General features: G+C 38.7%; 3 protein-coding genes across 9 annotated transcripts in view; 2 read left to right on the forward strand and 1 right to left on the reverse strand.

Annotated features, from left to right (window-relative positions):
- The window catches only part of LOC306858545 (lysine-specific demethylase 7A-like), a 107,958-nt gene extending 107,113 nt beyond the window's left edge, over nt 1-845 (forward strand). For all 3 annotated transcript variants that reach the window (XM_079399122.1, XM_079399123.1, XM_079399121.1), the window contains one exon: nt 1-845. This exon is cut by the window's left edge and continues 1,528 nt beyond it. The gene's annotated coding sequence lies outside the window, so the exon portion shown is untranslated.
- The window catches only part of LOC306858547 (NADH dehydrogenase [ubiquinone] 1 beta subcomplex subunit 2, mitochondrial-like), a 5,080-nt gene extending 281 nt beyond the window's left edge, over nt 1-4,799 (reverse strand). The window contains exons 1-4 of one of the 2 annotated variants that reach the window (XM_079399126.1): nt 3,006-4,799; nt 1,619-1,763; nt 1,425-1,520; nt 570-984 (exon numbers count right to left, since the gene is read on the reverse strand). In XM_079399126.1, the coding sequence (XP_079255252.1) occupies nt 1,446-1,520; nt 1,619-1,763; nt 3,006-3,091 (306 nt within the window). In that variant the 5' untranslated portion in view covers nt 3,092-4,799 and the 3' untranslated portion in view covers nt 570-984; nt 1,425-1,445. Of the gene's footprint in view, nt 1,521-1,618; nt 1,764-3,005 lie in introns of both variants that reach the window. The other variant, XM_079399127.1, reaches the window with a different exon arrangement.
- Nucleotides 4,800-10,319: 5,520 nt separating this feature from the next.
- LOC306858542 (inactive histone-lysine N-methyltransferase 2E-like) overlaps nt 10,320-20,761 on the forward strand; it is a 36,668-nt gene continuing 26,226 nt past the window's right edge. For 3 of the 4 annotated variants that reach the window (XM_079399111.1, XM_079399113.1, XM_079399114.1), the window contains exon 1: nt 10,320-10,654. The gene's annotated coding sequence lies outside the window, so the exon portion shown is untranslated. Of the gene's footprint in view, nt 10,655-15,524; nt 15,592-20,761 lie in introns of those variants that run through there. The other variant, XM_079399112.1, reaches the window with a different exon arrangement.

Here is a 20,761-nt window from a genome sequence, read left to right on the forward strand (position 1 = left end):
AACGGGACAAAAGAACTTCAGTGGGAACAACAAAAAAAGTGGTGCTTGTGTGGGAATTTCTTAGAGAGGCTATGAAACGTTTTCTCAGGGACCATCAAACAGGTGACATCTTTGAATTCATCACCAGCACTGTCATACAATCTCGTTTTATACTTGTTTGCCAACAAATGTATATATTCCCAAATATTTTACTTGTCTGGTGGACGTAAATCCCAGATTCAGAACAAAATTGTGTCCCGCTGTGAAGTATATTACAAAAATAATCTCAAGTTTGTTGGACTTTGTGCATAGAGCAGCACCAACAGATTATGATCAGCTATTCTCGACTGTTGTGTAAGAGTTCTGTTGGTTTAAAAAGCAAATGCACTATTTTGGATGACTTGAGTTGGATAACTGCTAAAACTCAGGCTTTATTACAGTTTTGAGTTTTGCTCTCGCGCATGTGTTTTATGAAAAAGAAATGTTCCTCTGTTCCCGCTCACTAACCTTGATATAGATGAGCACCCTTTCAGATTTCTCCTTCATATTTGATCAATGGAGCTGGTTTTCAGACAGGATTCCTTTGCTTTGACGCATTAATTGTACAGTATTTATTAATCTCTAGCTTTCATTTCTATTTTCAACTGTGGTATAGACTTAAGTATAGACTTGATGTCACTGTGTTTTCAAATGCTGTGTTCTGTTCCTCCTCTTCAAAATTTCCCAGAGTTCTCTTTGAAAGTTTTGGATGTGATGGAATTTCTCCAATGCAATGTATATATAAAATGAGGGAAATGTTTTGTAGATCACACTGTTTTCCCCTTCCCTTTACCAAATGTTAAGTGATAAAACACTGTTCTACTGACAAATTGAAGCGTTGATGGCTTTTATTTATATTTTATAATGCAACTTTTACAATTAGACTTGATAATAAGTCCATATACATAACAGGAACTTTCAGTTTCCTCTACAGAAAATGTGCGGGTTTTGCGATCTGGTGCACATCTGTAAAGCAGAGAAGAGAAATATCAGTCATGGATGCTGTGGCAGCACCAGGTAACTGCACTGAAGAAATAAGCTATTTCTCCTCTATGTAAAGGAGTTAACGGGTTAGTTTGAATATTCTGTCATTAATTACTCACCCTCATGTCCTTCCAAACCTGTAAGACCTTTCAGAACACAAATTCAGATATTTCTGACGAAGTCCAAGAGCTTTCTAACCCCAGACGACAACGCAACTAAAACGTTTTGGTCCAGAAAGGTAGTAAGGATATCATTAATGTAGTCTTTGTGATGTGAAAGCTCGCAGACTTCGTCAAAAATATCTTAATTTGTGTTCTGAAGATGAGCAAAGGTCTTACAGGTTTGGAACGACATGAGGGTGAGTAATTAATGACAGAATTTTTTTTAATTTTGGTGAACTATCCCTTTAAATGCACATGTACATTGGGTTGTTGAGGGCAAATCTACTCTTCATCATCAGGTGGGATTCCCAGCTCCTCATCTGTCCATGCTGAAGTGTCCGGCCATGGGAAATGACCCTAAAGAGACATTTAGCTAAGTGGCTGGTGGTCTGTTTATTATGAAATGGTAGCATTTTATCCCAATGCTCATCTGTTTTGATGCAGTTCCCACTCACCAGTACGGCGTCCGGGTCGTGCCAGATGTGCCACAGGATCCAGAACCACATGGCACCACTGAGCAGCTCTGCCTGAAACTTCTGGTTCTTGGTGAGCTGAGGAGGTTGTCTGTATTGGGGTTCGATATGAGTGCCTCCTCCTGCCCTAAAGCATAACCGTCAGAAAGATTACCGGTAAGTATGTAAAATGTAATGGCTAGCAGTGCTAATGAAAACCCATGGTATTACAAACTATGATACATGTGAATACTAATAAAGCTGAACAAATATATATGGATTTTGTAAATAAATTAAAATACCTAAAATAATTAAGATTAATGAATTGTACATAATAGCCAACTAAATATTTTACATTTAGGTGTAGTTTTAATTTTTCATATTTATTATACTCAATTATTTCTGTAATCTGTTTTTTTTTTTTTTGTTTGAGACTTTATAATATGCAAAATCACACCAACATACCCCAACCCTTTACCCATCAGACATAAAGTATCGATTACATTGTACAAAAACGACAAAAAAAAAAAAAATGGGGAAAGGTTGCCACATTGCATAGAATTTCTGGGAAGACCCTTGAAGAGAGTATCTTATTTTTTTTAAGATGCTACATGATCTCTTTCATCCAACGGAGGAAAGTAGGGGGAAAGGGGTCTTCCCATTTAAGCAATATTACCCTTCTGGCAAGTAGTGTACAAAAGGCTAACATTTTACAATTATAGCTACTTACGCGCATGTTTTGTGCTGTAACACCAAATATAGCAAAAAAAGGAGATGGGTCTATTTGCAAACCCATTCATTCTGAAAATGCATCAAATCTATTTCCAGAAGTTATACAAACTAGGGCAGGTCCAGAACATTATTACATTCATTTTTAACATATACATAAAGCTCAAACATTTATTTGCATTGAACAAACAAAGACTTTTAATATGAGTAAATGCATCATATTAGAACATATCTTGTAGAATTTTTAATCTGCTTTATTATTAGACAATGTAATTAACTAAATTTACTCATTTTTAGACAAGTAACCGTGCTTTTTACCTTGGTACGAGCATGTGTTTTGATTTAGGGAAGTACCATGATAATAAAAACAAACATATTTTTGGACCCTGTATTTGAGTACCATGCAAATACCACTGTATGTGAAAATATCAAAATTCAGTGCCAAGGTCTGATACCATCACTGTACGACCAGGCTACCCACTTCTAATTAACCTCTATATACTCTACTTATATCCAACCGTCTAATTCTTTACTAATAAACCTGACTAATTTCTGTATATTTAGTTTCGTTTTGCTCTTTCTTCAGTATTATTTGGAGTTTCCAGGAACCAAATAACAGACTTGACTGTTAGCAGTTAGCTTCCTGCTGATAAACACTCACTTTCTGACGGTCATCTGCTGAGGTCCGCGTCTGAAGAGCTGCAGGCCTGTTCGCAGGACCCCCGCCGTCCTCCTGAGAGAAGACATGCTTATATTTGTGCCACCACTCTGTTTTCACAATTAGTTCGGATCGGATGAGCTGTGGTGACCACACAGCTAAATGTCACCTTTACAGCGGCCGCTTCTCTGGCCTGCTAATAACGAGCGCTGTGATTGGTCTCTTAAAATAAGGCGATTTAATGCTACTCGCTGTCTATTCATTAGAGGGCGCCAAACACCCACAGAAAAAAAGATTATAATACTAAACATAACATTCAATTAAATCAATTTAATATTAATTATAACCTTAATATGGTCATTTATTTCTTTATTGAACCTACTTTTATTAGTTTGTAAAAGTATATAGTTATTGTTTCTTTCCATTTTATATTCTGCTTGTGAATGTTTTTGTACTTTATAATGTGTATTACATGAAGAAACGTTTAGGAAATTGTATTAATGCAGACTGTGAAAACAGGAGACAGGGATCATTGTATGAGCGATAGTACTGTATTTGCACAAAGAGATGTTCAGCAATTAAAAACAAATAAATAACAGCTGTTCACAGAGAGAGAAAAAAACACAGTTTACAGGTTATCAGGCTACATCTTTTAGGCCTGGTTTCACAGACAGGGCTTAAACTATTTCAGTTGAAACAGCTGGAGCTAAACTCTGCAGGCCCTCCAGGATCAAGTTTGATGACCCCTGCTTTAAAGCCTGACATATAAAATAAATACAATAATCAGAATAATCTCAATAAAAAAAATTGTATTGAACCTCTTTATAAAATTGCATCATACAATTGCATTTGATACGTTAGGCCCATAGAGTATGATATAAGTGAATGTGGTGCTCATACTTGAAGGAAAAACAACACGAGTCTTACTCAGAGGCCTTTAGAGACCAAAAAATGTCATTCGGTGTAGATGAAATTCTGATATCTTGTAATGCAAGTCAATAACATTTCTAAGAGTATAGCAGACTACTTATATAATGCATAAAAATATCAACAATGGATTAGTAAGTTTTAAACTCAAATAGATGTAGAAGATGGTGTAGAACAGGGTTTTCAGCACATCTGATCATGTTGATAATCTACAGGTCTTAGAAATGAGTCTATAAAATGAAATACAGTATGCTTATATATAGGCAAGTTTGGTTATTTCCCACACTTTGGCTGTTTCAGCCGCCCCGATTTAAAAAAACAGCACTTTACTAACCATAATAATACATTTTAAAGCTATAACATGCAATCTGGTCAATATAATATGCACTTGGACTAAAAAGAAAATTAGTTATTGTGTTAGTACAAACATATAGGGTACTAAATAAGTTAAAACAATGTTAGTAACGAAATTGCTTGGAAATCAATTTTAAAACAGGCTATTTGTGCTTACGGGACTTGGTACAAAACCACTAGAACTCGCCAAGCAGTGCGCTCTGTAGAAAATGCTCCAATGCGCCATTTACTAATCATCCTCCCAGAGCAGCTCAGAGGAGGCGTGCAGGGATCGACAACATGGCGGCTCTGGAAACACAATCAGTGAAGAAGGCGAGCAGATCATGCAGACGTTACCTAACATCCATTTAACCAACGCAAGAAACAGATTACTTCTGGAGGCATTATGGCATCGTACAACGACGATGTGAAACCTCAGCCGGGATGTTTTCTGCACACGATTCGGTTCCTGATCGCCACTAAAACAGGAAATGCGCTCCTTCAACTCGACTCTTTTGTTGCAGCTCATATACGGCTGTTATTGTGACGTAATACACGACTCCTGAAGAACATCTCTCATAATAGAACCTTGAGAGCCTTTAATAGAACCTTGAAGAACACAAAACACACATGAATGAGTGTGTGTGTGTGCGTGTATATATACACACACTATATATATATATATATATATATATATATATATATATATATATATACACACACACTATACATACATACAAACACACTACACACACACACACACATGTTGGTTTTTGTGGTTTATGGGGACTCTCCATAGGCGTAATGGTTTTTATACTGAACAAACTGTGTGTGATATTGCCCTACACCAACCCTACACCTAAACTTAGCCCTCACAGGAGACTTTGTGCATTTTTAGATTTTCAAAAAAACACCATTTAGTATGTTTTTTAAGCCTTTTGAATTACGGGGACATAGGCAGTGTCCTCATAAACCACTTTCATATTGTAATACCTCTGTCATACCCATGTCATTATACAAATTTGTGTCCTCATAAACCACATAAACATGCACACTATATACACACACGCACACTCTCTCTCTCTCTATATATATATATATACACACACACACACACACGTATATACGTATATACACACACACACTATATATATATATATATCCTGCACTGCCAGCCAACATTGATTTTCGACTGTTGTTAAATGTGTCACCACAAAACCAGTCTTAAGTAGCTGGGGTATATTTGTAGCAATAGCCAAAAATACATTGTATGGGTCAAACTTATAGATTTTACTTTTACGCCAAAAATCATTGACATTAAGTAAAGATCATGTTCCTTGTATTTATTTAGTACATTTCCTACCGTAAACTTCATTTTTGATTAGTAATATGCATTGCTAAGAACTTCATTTGAATCACTTTAAAGGAGATTTTCTCAATATTTTGATTTTGATGCACCCTCAGAATCCAGATTTTCTAATAGTTGCATCTCTGCCAAATATTGCCCTATCCTAACAAACCATACATCAATGGAAAGATTATTATTTTTTTTTTTAAATTGACACTTATGATTGATATTGTGTTCCAGGGTCACATATTTTAATTGAGTCAGTTGAATGATTAGCACTGTATGATTTCTGCACTAGTTTCAAATACTTAACTGCATGATAGTTTTATTAACACACATATGCAACAGAGTTGATTTAAATAAATACCATTTTTCTATGAGAACGATTGCAACAAACTATTTCTTTTTACTTTGTCATTTGCAGACGCTTTTATCCAAAGCGACTTACAAATAAGATAAGATGTTTAATCACAATATATGACATTACAACACGTGACTGTTAAAAATATTACTCTTAATAAGCAAATCCTGTAATAAACAGCACTGTGTCCACATGTCTTAATTTAGATTCAATTTGTCACGTCATGCTGTTAGGGGCCACGTAATCACGTCATGACGCAGAAGAAAACGAATCAGTGAATCGTTTAAAACCGGTTCTTTGAAACGAACCGAAAGAACGAACACCGCTGCTTTCTTATTCCGGTGTTTGAGGCGACAAAAGCACATCGAGGTTTTTTTTAGTCGTCAGCGAGCATTTTAAAACACGGCAGGTGATGTAACGTTACTCTCACGGAGCCAAATCCGGTTTTCGGCGATGATAAGCCCGGGACCCCGCCCAGCGTGCGCTTTATGCAGAGCTGCGAAGAGCGCCATCTTCTTGCGATTTTTGTGACGTGACACGAGCTAATTTTGTACATAAACCAACACCGCGAAAGGGCTCTTCTAAAACGCCGTGTTTCAGAGATCCGCTAAGATTCAAGTTAATGAGAGTTGACGTTAACGGCGCCCTACTATCGTCCACAAACAAACACGGTCGGATCTCCGGTTGCGCCGCTCTCCCCTCGCAGCTCAGAGCCCGCCCACATATGGAATTCAGATGATGTCATCTGTAGCCAATCAGCGCCGAGAAAACAGGTTAAGGCGCGTGTTATTGGTCAAGGGGCATGTCATTCATTCTATTGAGGAAGGTCAGGGAGGGGGGTGAGCGGAGAAAATCGCCATTTTGAAAGCGTAACAAAATGAACGATATCAACGCTTAAATAATACCATAGCTCCAGAACTGGTTGAAATGTAGCCCGTCTTTATGTCCATCTATATTCTCAAATGTCCCGAGAGTTAAAACCTGAAGATGATAATCCTGTGCGAAACAACATCTCTTTAGTTTCGTTTTCCTTTCAACTGAACAAATTGGATGATCGACGCGTCACATCGCAGTTTTCTGCTTTGTCTTGCTGTGTTTCTCCACTCTGCGTTGCGTAGCTCTTCAGCTGCTAGTGCTTGGCTTTATAGCGCAGACTGCGCATGCGCAGGAGGATGCGGTTTAGTATGGGGGAGGGTGTTTTGTATGTAGGGTGAGTTGCTCGAATGAAGCCGTCTGGTTGAAGAGCAACATTTGGAGACCGTGCAACAATATATCAATGTATATTATGTGTATATACACATATAGGCTGATGTGTGCCTATATGTGCCTATATGTGATATGTCCTTACGGACGTAACAACATGAACTTGAGAGACTAGCTTTGAAGAGATCTCACAAAATGGGGAAAAAATCTAAGAACAGCAAAAAAGAGTGGGTTTCTCCAGAAATATTACCTTTCATTACACTCTACAGATGTTTGTGTTTATACTTGTGGTCATCCCACTCTAGTTACCTTGCCTTGCGCAGAAAAAAAACTGCATTTGTATAAAGGGTTACATAACAGATTTGCAGCCATTTACTGTTTTGGGCCTCACAAGGAGGTGTTCGTATTCAACCGTAGTAGGCAAAGACTTGTGTGGGCTGCCTTCTGCTTTGTTTTCACTCAATTCTTGTATATAGCACTTATTGTTTCATATATGTTTTGACATTTGGATACTTATAATGGGGGAAGGGATTCCATAATAAAGGAAACACATGTAGGGCTGATGATAAGACTTCCACATCAGGAACCTATATATATATATATATATATATATATATATATATATATATATATATATATATATAAGACCATTTTACCTCGTACACATGCAGATACAAATTTGAAGTTCTTTAGCATTCCAAAACACCCAGATATTGAAGCAAAACACAAGGTCTTGGCATAATTGAAACCTTTTACCAAACTTTTATTTGTAATGGCAGACACAAACTATTTTGTAACACTAGAAAACACTTTTTTATTCCTTGTACGTAGGTTTAGGGATTCAGAGAAAATTTGGGATCATTTGTGCTAGGACATGAATGTCACCTCAAATCATGCGACTTACATTATATTAGGGTATGGAGGTTTTAGTTAATTAAGTGCATCAACTTGGTTTTTGAGATTCACTTTTACCTTTTTTTTTTTTTGTATACAATAAATAATGTAGTCCTATTCATTGGGTGTTATTATTAATGATGGTCCTTCGTAGTGATTGGTCTTTTTAATGTGATAGAGCTCACGATTGTGTGTAAATATACCTGATGAAGGTCACGAGACCAAAACATTTTCAATAAAAACTGTTTTTGATACTTTTGCAAGTATTGGTAGTGTGTGGGATTTACTTTTTTCCTTATTTCACTTTTTGAAATTTCAGTGTACACACACTACGCACATTATTTATACTACAAGGCGACAAGTATTTGAAATGGGGCACCCTATAACTTATTGTGGTAGTAGTTAGATTTGCTCTGGTATATTTATGTAAAATCAAATTCAGTTTGGAAGTCCTTGTGTTGAGGGTTTCTTATAATTAGTGACTTAGCATCAGTGCTGGGAAGGTTACTTTGGAAATGTATTAGGTTAAAGATTACAAGTTACCCTATCTAAAATGTAATAAGTAGTGTAACTATTTCAACTACTTTATTAAAGTAATGCGACTGATTACATTTGACTACTCTAAATTTCTAATGTTTTCAACTGTTAATCATATTCAAACATGTAAACCAGGCAGGGTTAACCTTACAGTAGCATTCGACACTGATTACTATCTCTTTCAAAATCCTTTATCCCTTGAATTAAGATTATAATATTTTAATTTTAAAGCACAGCCACTACAAAATCAGACTTGCTTTGAGATCACTCTGAGGTTAAATACTGATTTAAAACCATAACAAGAAATAGTTTAATGATACTGTTTTTGAAATCAAGTCTTTGCATAGCTATGACAGGAAACACTGGCATCTAACAAATGGCTTAGAAAAAAGGCAGTTAATCTTAAAAAAAGGATACATAAACCCAAATAGGAAATAAAAGTGATCAAATAAACGTGTCCTATTCTGTGTGCTAAACTCCTGAAACATTGATGTCTCAGAGCAGTCACTGCAATTTATGAAATAAATTAAATCTGTATGTATGTGGGAAAAAAATCAGATGTAACCCCCATCATTAACATTTTCATAAGTAACCGTAATTTGATTGCACATTTTTTTCTTAGTAACTGTAACTTACAATTATATTTATTTTGTAATGAAATTATGTAATTTAGTTACATGTACTTCCCAACACTGTTCACCAATCTTATTCTTAATCTTATTCACAGTATTTTTATCCATTATTTTATTCCCTTCTTTATGCAGCTGAACCTTCAGGCTTATTTGTAACCCTGGAAAACCAGTCTGAAATAGCAAGTATATATTTGTCGCAATAGCCAAAAACACATTGTATGGGTCAAAATGATCGATTTTTCTTTTATACCAAAAATCATTTGGATATTAAGTAAAGATCATGTTCCATGAAGACATTTTGTATTTCCTACCGTAAATATATCAAAACTTAATTTTTGATTAGTAGCCTAATATGCATTGCTAAGAACTTCATTTGGACAACTTCAAAGGTGATTTTCTCAATATTTTGATTTTTTTGCACCCTCATATATTCAAATAGTTGCATCTCAGCCAAATATCGTCCGATCCTAACAAACCATACATCAATGGAAAGCTTATTTGTTCAACTTTCAGATGATGTATAAATCTCAATGTCTAAAAATTGACCCTTATTACTGGTTTTGTGGTCCAGGGTCACATATTTGAACAATTCATTAATTGATTTCTGCACTAGTTTCAAATACTTAACTGCATGATAGTTTTATTAACACACACATATGCAACAGAGTTGATTTAAATAAATACCATTTTACTGAGAATGATTGCAACAAACTATTTAATCACAACATATGACATTACAACACGCGACTGTTAAAAATATTACTCTTAATAAGCAAATCCTGTAATAAACAGCACCGTGTTCCCACATAGGCCTATGCCTTTGTGGGCAAATAATGTCCTATCCTAACAAAGCACACATCAATGGAAAGCTTTGATGCTGTATAAATCTCAGTTTCAAAAACTGGACCCTAATGACTGGTTTTGTGGTCTAGTGTCACATCTCTCCACAGCGGGCTGCATTCAGACTCCTATGTTTGGACTGAATCTGATGCTCTCCGCGGATGAACTCTCTCTCTCTCTCCGCCCCTGAGGTTCTGCGCCGGGAAACCCCGCGGAAGAGAGGCGGAGCGCGCAGTGACAGAGAGCCGGGGGAGAGCGGGGGGAGGCGGAGCCACGGCACTTCTGCCAGGGCCGCCATTTTTGCACAGGGAAAAGAGACAGGATTGAAGGGATCCAGTTTCTAACTGTCGGCATAGATATGGACAAAATTGTCGGCTTTTAACAGTCTCTAACTGTACGCTTGGATTAGAGCAGCACGAAGCGAAATACAAGTGCGAAACAGCGCGATTTGTAAAGCTTTGCTACACATCCGCAGTGGAGAGCGAAGTATTGTTTTGGTTGTGTGGTAGATCAGGCGGCGGGGTCTCACCCGAGTCCCCCGTGTCTTTATTCACAGTTATTACAGTGGACATCAACGGTAAGTACCTGGCGTAATCCTACAGCTATCTGTTTGTTTATTAGAGGGGTTGTTTGATGCTAGTGGCTAAGTGACTTGCTGAAGAGGGTCCCATCCTTGTGTAGATGCTGAAACTGTGAGCTTGGGTTATTAGTTTCTTCAAATTAGATGTAATTACAACGCTGCTATGCATTTGTCAGCCCTCCTTTTGAGGTATAAATCCCACCTGGCTTGTTGTAAAGAGGGCAATCCGAGCAGTGTGTGTCTGCGTCTATGACTTAATTTAGCAGCTAAGGTGGCTAGCTAGCTCACACCCACCTTTAATGCCTCACAAAAGGAAAGATCTCAAATTATAACGCTGTTTTATTGTTGTAGCAACCAGAAAAGCTGCACACGAGAGTAGCGGAAACTCGTTGTCGTTTCTCTTGCGTTGTTGGAAAGCTGCTAGCTACACCAGCAGTCACTGGAGAAATGCTAGCAAGCTAGCCAGCCAACCAAGAAAGAAACAGCTCAAGACTTCAATAATCTCTTTACATGCCTGGGATGTGCAACAAAAACTGCTTAGAGTGTTTCCATTTTGGTGAAATCGTGGTGACTTTCCACGATACGTTGCTCCCGCCACTTATCTACAAATCTCGATGGCGATATGCACATGTTTACAACTATTTACACGAGTTTTTGATGTGTATTTTAGAGAATGAGAGGTGTGAAATGTTTAAAATGGCACGTTGTGCTCTGCAACAACAGGGCTTTTGTTTACACCTCTCAACTCCGGCTAAGCATTCACTAGGTCCACTCTTACCCCATACCCAGCCCACAAATACACTTTAAAGCCTATTGACTGACATTGATTCAAAGTATTAAGACCCTCTATAAACACGATGTGGCTTTAGTCTTTTGTTTTTGGACTTTACTCTAATCGCTGCAGAGACTATGACTGACTTAGGACTGCTTAGCGTGATATTGTGTAGATTTAGCGTAAAATGAGCGCTTATTTAGTGTCTGTCTGGTGTGTTTTGTGTGGTTGTGTGCTGATAATGAGTGCTGCAGGCGTGGGGGAGGGGTTCGGTTCATGTAGTCAGATCTGATTTAGCTTCTCCTCAAAGTGGACCAGAACCGCGCTGCTTTACCAGCGAACTGCGCACTTATGTCGTTTATAGTCAATAAACCGTCTTTTGACGCGTTTGTAGGTCTAGAACGATTTGGGTTCGATAATTATTATTGGAAATGTGATTTATGCCTCTATGTAAGGAAATTAAACGCTCCATTATATCATCTCGATGCGCATTAGCATAGCAAGCTAAGCAGTTAGCTTCATCGACTAGCTGTTTGTGTGGATGTTGGATCAGTCGACCCGACGCGGTTAGTTTAGCTTTGTAGACGTGCTAACAGATCATTTAGTGATTTAAGCGCAAAAAGAAGTCGTTAAAACGCACTTTCCCCCTTTAGATAATCGTGTGCATTGTGAGGTAAGCTGAGGTTGGCTAGTCGTCGTCAGTCAGAATCGCTAGCTACGCAGAAACGACGCAAACACTTTGTTCCAGCACAAAAACAGCGCATTTGACAAATAGATACTTAAGCTTATGTGAAAAGGCGGGTTTCTTGTTATCTTGGCCGTTTTCTGTCAAATTTCAGCGAGTCTTCGAGCGCAGTATTTCCTCTCTGGTGCTTAGTGAAAATGGCGGATGAGTTGATGTTGTGGCAATGAAAGCCTCCACACCCCTAGATCAGCTCTCACACACTGCAGCGCCAACACACTCACCCACGGGCAAGTGCACAACACACACCAGAAAAATACAGTGCTGTTTCTCACCAAATACGTCCATTGCGTTCACTGAACGCTTTAGCACATAAACCCAACCATATGAGTGTGTTAGATTATACACCCTTGTTGCTAAACCTTCATAAAAGTATACACGACACTCAAATCTCAGCTCGTTCGTGAAGTAAAGTATCAGTAACAATCTGCTGTTGCCCTTACAGTCTTCAACTATATATTTCTTCCTTCAAATGGTAGTTTTCATAGGGGATAAGAAGATAATTGTTGTCTTTACCGGGTAAAAGTGTGTTAAACATGGGACAGATATTGACAAGATGTCACACTGGAGTTAAGTAAAAGTATAAACATGCAGCCCTTTGTGGAAGGAACAATATGGGATTTATTACTGGCATTCATCTTTGTTTCATAAGACAATCTTAAATGTAGCTCAAACAGCTCCTCTATTGTTTTACAACATGATACAGTACATTCTAGGCCTGTTGGTATGGCTATATATATACCGATTCATGTAAGTAGTGTCACAAGTGCTTGCCATATTATAGCGATAAAGAGAAAAAATCATAAGAAAGTAAAACTGGGGGGGGGGATGCGAATGAGTTCTATTTCATGGCTTATTGCGCTTGAACGTTCAAATAAACTGAGGCAGTTATGTCTTTAATGTATTTAAGACATTGCAATGTCTTAAGTCAAGTCACCTTTATTTATGTCAAAGCACTTAACAGTATCAAATTAGAGGATAGAGTGTCAGTAATGTATAAAAATTAGATTAAGCACTCAATTTTCAGTTAAAGGCATGTCATTATTGAATTCAGTGATGTCATTGTCTAGCTCAGTTTAGTTTAAATAGTATCTGTGAAGTCAAATTGACGATAATCGCTAAAAAATATTTTTATTAAAATATAATTCACACAGTGAAGACGGTGCAGTGATTTTTTTTTTTTTTACATTTAATTTGATTTCTGTAGTATTTCTTACTTAGTGCTGTTAAATAGATCTGCTGTATCTGAAAAACTTGCTACAATATACATATATTAATTTGTCTTATATCGTTTCTCCTATTGTTATTTGCATCTTTGTTCTAATTGGTAATAAAGATGAAATAAAATAACAAAATTAACTTCGTTATGAAGTAAAATGACTCATATTGTGAAATAATAATTTCGTCATACCACCCACCCCTAGGAAATTCTTTTGTGACTTAGTTTACCTTACTGGAAATTCATGACTATGAAAGGCAAGGTTGTGTTGTACCAGAAACCTAGATGTGTGCATTGCATTGCCTCATCTAAAGAATTAACAGGAAACGAGATGTTTCTCGAGCTCATGCACAACCATCTGCTTCTTAAAACTACTCAGCAATAACAGTTTTGGTTTAACAGCCACACTGAGCAGTACAACTTTATTTGAGGATGGCGTTGAGTTTACTGCAGTATAGAAAAGAGCACAACCCACACGGCTGTGTCATATTTCTCTCATGATTACTGCTCCCTCCCTCTGGTCAGCGGGGAGTTTACAGGTCCAGAAGAATGTGGTTATTCATCAGAGCGGTTTGATGGGTAAACATGGGCCCTAATGCGTAATGAATAGACGATGATGCTGCAAAAAGGTAATCTTGATCTTGGATAGGAAGCAGGCGAGTGACTGCTCATGCGTGAACTGATAGCACATCATCAGGGCTTCGGTTATCTAGCGGGTCAAGCCATCATGCTGCTTATGAATGCTGATGTTTGTGCTTTATCACTCTTAATGTGTCTGGTTTCTTTCCGTCAGCCTGATGCATATTTGAAGATTTGGGGGCAGGTGGAATAGCTTACAGGGTCAAGCCGTGAGATAACAGCTGTGACTCGATTGTTTCTCCTTTGACATTGACAAAGACCCCCCACCCCCACCACCCTCCTGAGCTCTCCATTCGCCTCACATCCACTGGCCATGGCAGATGCATGACTGTGGAAAGTTTGCTGAAGTTCACCCATATATCTGTGTGTGGGCCTCATCCGGTGTTAAATTCATGTGTTTTCATTGATAGAAATCATTTACTTGCCGCCTTTAATCGCAGCACTGTTCCTATAACTTTGGTTGTGTTTAGAAGGGCTTTCTGTAATAAAAACAAAGGCGTTGCTCCAACAGCTTTCTGAAAATGTGCTACATTTTTTTTTTTTCTTTTTTCTTAGCCAAACTGTGAAACCGGCATCTGTGGTGCAAACTTTGGCAGCCACGGGTGAGATGATGGTCTGAGATACTTGCCAAACACATGCTTTGGACCTTTTTCCTTCAGGACAGCACCATGGCTGAGATTCAAGATGGCCATTAAGAACGGATTTGCCATCTATTGTATAAAAACTGATTTGCTCCACAAATACTGTATTTTTGTCTGAGGCACCTTTTTAGCATGGAAAAGTTCACGCCTGTGCTTGCCTGCAGATAACGAGAGGAGCAGACCATGTACAGTGCAGGCTGTGGCTTTCTGACAGGCGTTTCCTGTAGGTGGAGGTCCAATCGTTGGTATGTAGTGGTGTGACATCACAATGAGGCTGTGCAGCTGTGCAAAGAGGATGGAACATCAGCCTACGCACATCAACACACAGCTCACAACTCCGTCAGCGACACTAGAGGGAAGTGATCCATGCCGAGAATGAAGCATAAGCGCCCTTAGCTGCTCTGCTGCGCAAACCTGGTTTGTTTTTAAATGATAAACGTAGTGCATTTCAACTACGCTGTCGTCTCATCTGACGGAAACACGGTGGATGAACTTGAAGAGTTCAGAATGAACACTTGACTGTGTCATGTTTTGCATAACCTGTCTTTTTTAAGACAAGGATGCATGGAAAGGTGAAGGTTGTGTGTGACAACTGATATAAAAAGTGAAGATTTTATTGTACTAGGGCGTAATAAAGCTATTATTTTAGTAAATATTGACCTGAAAGATTAAAATGTGTAATTCGGATCAGCATAAACAGCTCTGCTGCAGCTGCATTCACTATCCTGTCTTATTCTTTGTCAGGTTTTCATGTCGCACTCGCATTCTAGCCTCACTGCACATGGGTGACTCGACGCTGTGTGTGTGTGTGTGTGAGGCCATGGGCAGTGTCTGTTTGTTCTTTGTGTTGACAGAGGGATGGAGAAGTGAAGTACCCCCCCCCCCAGGAGAGATGGAGGTTATAAAGGGATAGAGTCTAAGGTGATGCGTCTATGCTCGCATTGCGCACACCGGGACACACATGCTAAAACCTGACAAAACACACTCCAGAGCCTATCCGGTTTGCTCGACTCATAAACGTATAAGAGATAGCATGTTTTTATATTTATCGAGCTGAGGTGTGGTTAAGCGTATATGCTGGTAGCTGGTTCCACCGGGAGGCCTGTTAGTGCCGTAAGATCACGTGAGAGATGTGCAGGGAGGAGCTCTGGGCTCAGGTAACCTGTTTTTGTTTGCTGGCTGTAACCGAGCTCTCTCAACGGACCCTACCTACATGACAGGTGTCCCATAAAGCAGACAGGCCGAGGGTGCAGCACCTCATCCTACTCCTTTATAAATGTGTGAATGTTATTGTGGGGTGTTTGTGATGTAATTGTGCGAGCCAGGCGTGAAATCGATCATGTAGCTGTGCAATCGTGAAGTCTGAGTGGCCCACACTGTCCTTTTCGCCCATTGCACTATTGCGACTGGCTGATTTGATCCCTGCACATCCATACGTATATTTTACACTTATACTCAAATACTGCCTTAAATATGAGGAAGGAAGTTTGTCTTTGTTTGCCTTAGGGTTTTAGTAGTTTGCTTAGGCAGATATCTGAACAAACTGCTGAATGCATTGTAATTTCCTTGCTGTGAACAATTCATCTGTGCATATTTTAAACACAATTTTTTGACCTTGTAATCACAGGTCATATTTAGGGACCAGAATATCTTAGACTTTTTTGACTCGGCCAGTATGCAAACACCCAAAATCACCCTTGCAACCTACTAGAAACCTTTCAGAAACCTAGCATTGTAGCTGTGAGTTTTGCTGTGGCAAGCATAAGGGCTGGGCGATTAATCAATAACGATAATTATCGCGATATAATCTTCCTCGATAAAACGATATGAAGAGTTGGATAAATGTTCGATAATGTGGATGCACCAAAAGCGGAACGAAATAGCGCTAACAGTGCCTAACACAGACCGTTTATCTGCTCGAATCAAAGTTTAAACAGACAACGATGTGCGAATTAACACTAACTACACTGTGGTATTGTGGCAGAGATTTTACTATAGTATTAATGTAGACATGAATTGACTGTAGGGCTGGGCGATATTGCCTGAAAAAAAAATCCCGGATTTTTTCACAAAAAAATCCGATTTACGATTTAAATCGACCCCCCCCTACTTAAAATCAATCTGCAGTTGACAAAGAAATTGTTCAAAACAAGTTCAAACTTTACGGAGTGTCTATTTACACTAAGTGCAAATAGCCCGCCTTGTTGGCAAAGGCTATTTACACTAACTCCGCCCACCAACATGCGATTGAGTTTGTCAACAAAAAAACGCCCATATAGCATCAATTTCAGTGGTGTAGATGGTAAGGCTTAGGCCTATGCTTTTTGATGCGATCGACCAGAGTTCGAGCCCGCCTTATACCAAACTTTTTTTCTCCCTTTTCAAATCTCATATTGCATCGGAAAGGCATTTATTTTCAATAAAAATTAAGGAAATAATCAAAAAGTTGAAAATAAAAGTATCGGGTATACAGAAAGGCACAGGAAACAAATAACGATTGCTAACGGTTGCCTGTTACATTACCAGTGTTTCCCACAGACTTGGACGTTATTTGTGGCTGCATATATGCAAATTAATTATCTGCCAGCAGGAGGTGCTTTTAGAGCAGGAGAAATAGCGGTTTCCCCGGTAATGCTGTACACAAATTAGCCCTGCTCACAAACGCTGCTTTATCAGACATTATACAAGATTAAATGAAAATGACATCCAAAATTTTCTGAAGACAGTCTGTTTCCTTCAGAAATGCAGTGATATAAAGTCACCTGCACCGTGATTCGATTCTGAAACGTGCAGCGCTTGCTTATTCAACGGTAAAAGCTTTTTGAAAAAAAAAAAAAATCTATTTGTGGCGGTCAGTTTTGATATTGTGGCAGGCCGCCACAAATAAATCAATGTATGGGAAACACTGCATTACAGAACATAAAATTTTACTTGGCCTACCACATAGAGTAAGGAGAGATGACCAAGGACGATGACGAATGATTTGCAGATCCTGAGCACCATGACAAACATCTAATTTTGTAAAATGTGTGGTAAGTAGGCTACTGCCACTCCATAGTAAAAACAGAGTACGTGCGATCGCCAATCTCGAAAGTGAAACTAAAAAGCCATCGTGCATTCAAAAGCAGTTTCAATGCCGTGCATAACAGTGGCTCCCTGATGACCGCTATTATGTTTATGTAATGATATAACTGCGAGAGAAAGTATTTATATTTATCTACGTATCTCGTATTTATTGGAGTTCTGTAGTACACGTTGTTTTGTTTTATTTTTTATTTTTTAAGAAAAAATGATTTTCATTCAAACAAGTCGACATAAACTACACATTCGAGTTAATCGATAAAATAGATTTATCGCCCAGCCATAATTGAATGTATTAAAGGAGTAATGGAATATAATTATTACAGTATTTGTTTTTCTTAAGCTATAGCATGTGTCCATTATACTAAATGTCTTTAGACATTCATACAAATACCTAAAAAAAAATATATTTTTACCATGGTTTTGAGGTGCTATATGTGTGGTTTTAACTGTGATTATCATGATTTAAATGTATGCTACTATGGAATACCAATGATTAATTAAAAAAAAAAACCTCACCATCTAAAAATGAGGTTGCTACACTTTTTACAGATATTACTGATTTTGATAATGAACAAAAATTTGCATCTGCATCCTAACTCAAGCTACAACTACTATCAAATGTGCTAAGAGACCAAAAAAGTGATATTATTATTAATAATAATATTATCAAGCAACACAAACCCGTTTCTTGATTTGAAACAATATCACTCATTAGAATATGCATAAAAGAAGAAATACATTTTTCTATTAAGATATTTATTTTAAGGAGAATTAACAATCTGGTTTCTACAACTTTCACTTTGGAGCAAAAATATGGCTTTAAACTTGAAAAAAAATATTTGACATTTATCGTGATAATTATCGATATCGACTGATATGAAAAAAAAAAAAATTGTGATAATTTTTTTGGCCACATTGTCCAGCCCTAGCAAGCATATTTAAAATTTTCTTCAGAAAATATAAAAATCTAGTTTTCTTTATAACTCTAATAAAACACACTTTTCTAGATGGGGGATATGCATCATTGATTTTGTTTGTCATCAGTCATCCTTATCTAATTTAGGAATGTCAAGTGCCTCCTTTCTGACCGTGGTGGAGGTGCACTATGGTCAGCCACTTGGCAGTCTAGTGCAGGAGCCATTAACCTCATTAACATTTGTTCGAGAAGCTGAGATAAAATACTTTCCCAAGAATTCTCCTTGCTTACTGGTCCAAGTCTAAAGAGCCTATCCTGAGGTCTCTATGAAATTCTGGCCTCTGGACGTGGGACGTCTGTGAGTTTTTCGCCTGTTTTATTATAGACAAAGTTATTATTAATCTCTGCAGCAATGTCTTTCAGCATGGTTAGTTTAATGTAGTAAGCACTGCTAAAAAAATATTGTATTCAAATAGGCATCTCGCTCATCTTCCCCTCAACAGCTAGAGCTGGCTGCGATTGTGCCCCGATTGTGGCGTATTTGTCTCACGGGAAAAGACGCAAACAAGGTGACACGACCTCGTACCTCATGCATCTTTATCAATGACAGTCAGGAAAAGCTCTCAGTGTGCGTTCGTGCATTTTTTGAGGCACGTGGTTGTGTAAAGCCTCAGTGTAGCGTAGGCTGCGATGACTCAGCCTGCGAGAATGGTGTGAAGTCACATCGCCGGGGCTCGCGTTTGGAAGCCTGCTCTATTTCCATCTCTCCCCGCTCAAAATCAGACCACGCGAACCAGGAAAACGACTGTGGGAGAGAGCGAGGGAGAAACGGGGAGAGAAAGGAGAAAACGTGTTGACACTCCTACATGAGGCTGTGGGTTTCCCTGCCCGCTGTAGCGAGGGAGGAGCTTCCCGTACGACATTGTGTCCATACAGAGAGAGGAGGAAAAACAGTTGGATTCAGCTGGTGGCTTCTGCGCCAGAATTCCCGTTCGTAGATGGATAGTTCCACTGGAAGGACAGGGCAGAGAGACGGAATATTACACGATGTGTTGCATAACATTACACGTGTTTTATATATTTTAGTTTAGAAAGCTGCTTATCTTTTTATAGGCCCTTTAAATGGCTTCTCTCTCCTCATGACCATTTAATTGGTCTTGTATTCCGCAGCCATCTCCCCCGTCCACCCCTCCCTTCCCCTCCAAGTGTCAAGGCCAAGGGTTTATTTAGGAAGTGCAGAGGGGAGGGAAAGAAATCCGGGTAGGGCAGGGAAGCGCTTTTCTTTCTTTTTTTCCTCCCTCTCTCTCTGGCTGTGTTCCTCATGAGTGGCAGACGGTTCACTAAAGGAAATGGGTGTGTCAGAGGCAGTCTGAATGCTCTGATTTAGCCAGGAATGCTCTACTGTACTAGATTTTTCCACAACCTCCCTTTTACATTTGAGGAGGGGGGGGTTTGTTGAGTGTGTGTGTGTGTGTGTTTGAGGGGAAAGAAAGGGTACGTTTGGCTCTTCGAAGAACATATGTGATGGTTATGTGCGCGCGCGTGTGTGTGTGTGTGTGTGTGTGTGTGTGTGTGCGTGCACTGCCACAGAGAGGCAGTGCGCACGCGTGCATTCCTGAGCAGTGACGGCAGGATTGCCCTGCTGAGGCCAAGAAGAACAGACTCGGCGTGAGAAAGCTGGAAAGAGACCACTGTATGCTTTATAAGGGAAATGGGCTTATTACAATACACACAATTTTGGCTCTCTTTTGCCGCCTTCCTTTGTTTGTTACGCCTTCATGAAGAGGGCACAGTGAGCTGCCTACTTGGGGAGCATTTTGTGGGGCATCTGTGGTCAGTGTGTCCTACAGGATTTAGTTTTTGAAGAACGGTCTCCATTCCCCCCTTTCCAAATCCTGAAATTAAGCTTGAACTTGCTGTAATAACAAGAACAATATTGTGTGTAGTTGTTTTTCAAACAAACAAAGTTGAAATACCATTTATTACAGTCTAATTACTATAAATGTTTTGTGGATATGTATTATCCTCAGTGATTAAGTCAGTAATTGAACTGTTTTGTTTCACTAACCTTACAGTCATGAATATTGACAT

The sequence above is a fragment of the Barbus barbus genome (assembly GCF_936440315.1).
Source record: "Barbus barbus genome assembly, chromosome: 39".
Lineage (NCBI taxonomy): Eukaryota > Metazoa > Chordata > Actinopteri > Cypriniformes > Cyprinidae > Barbus > Barbus barbus.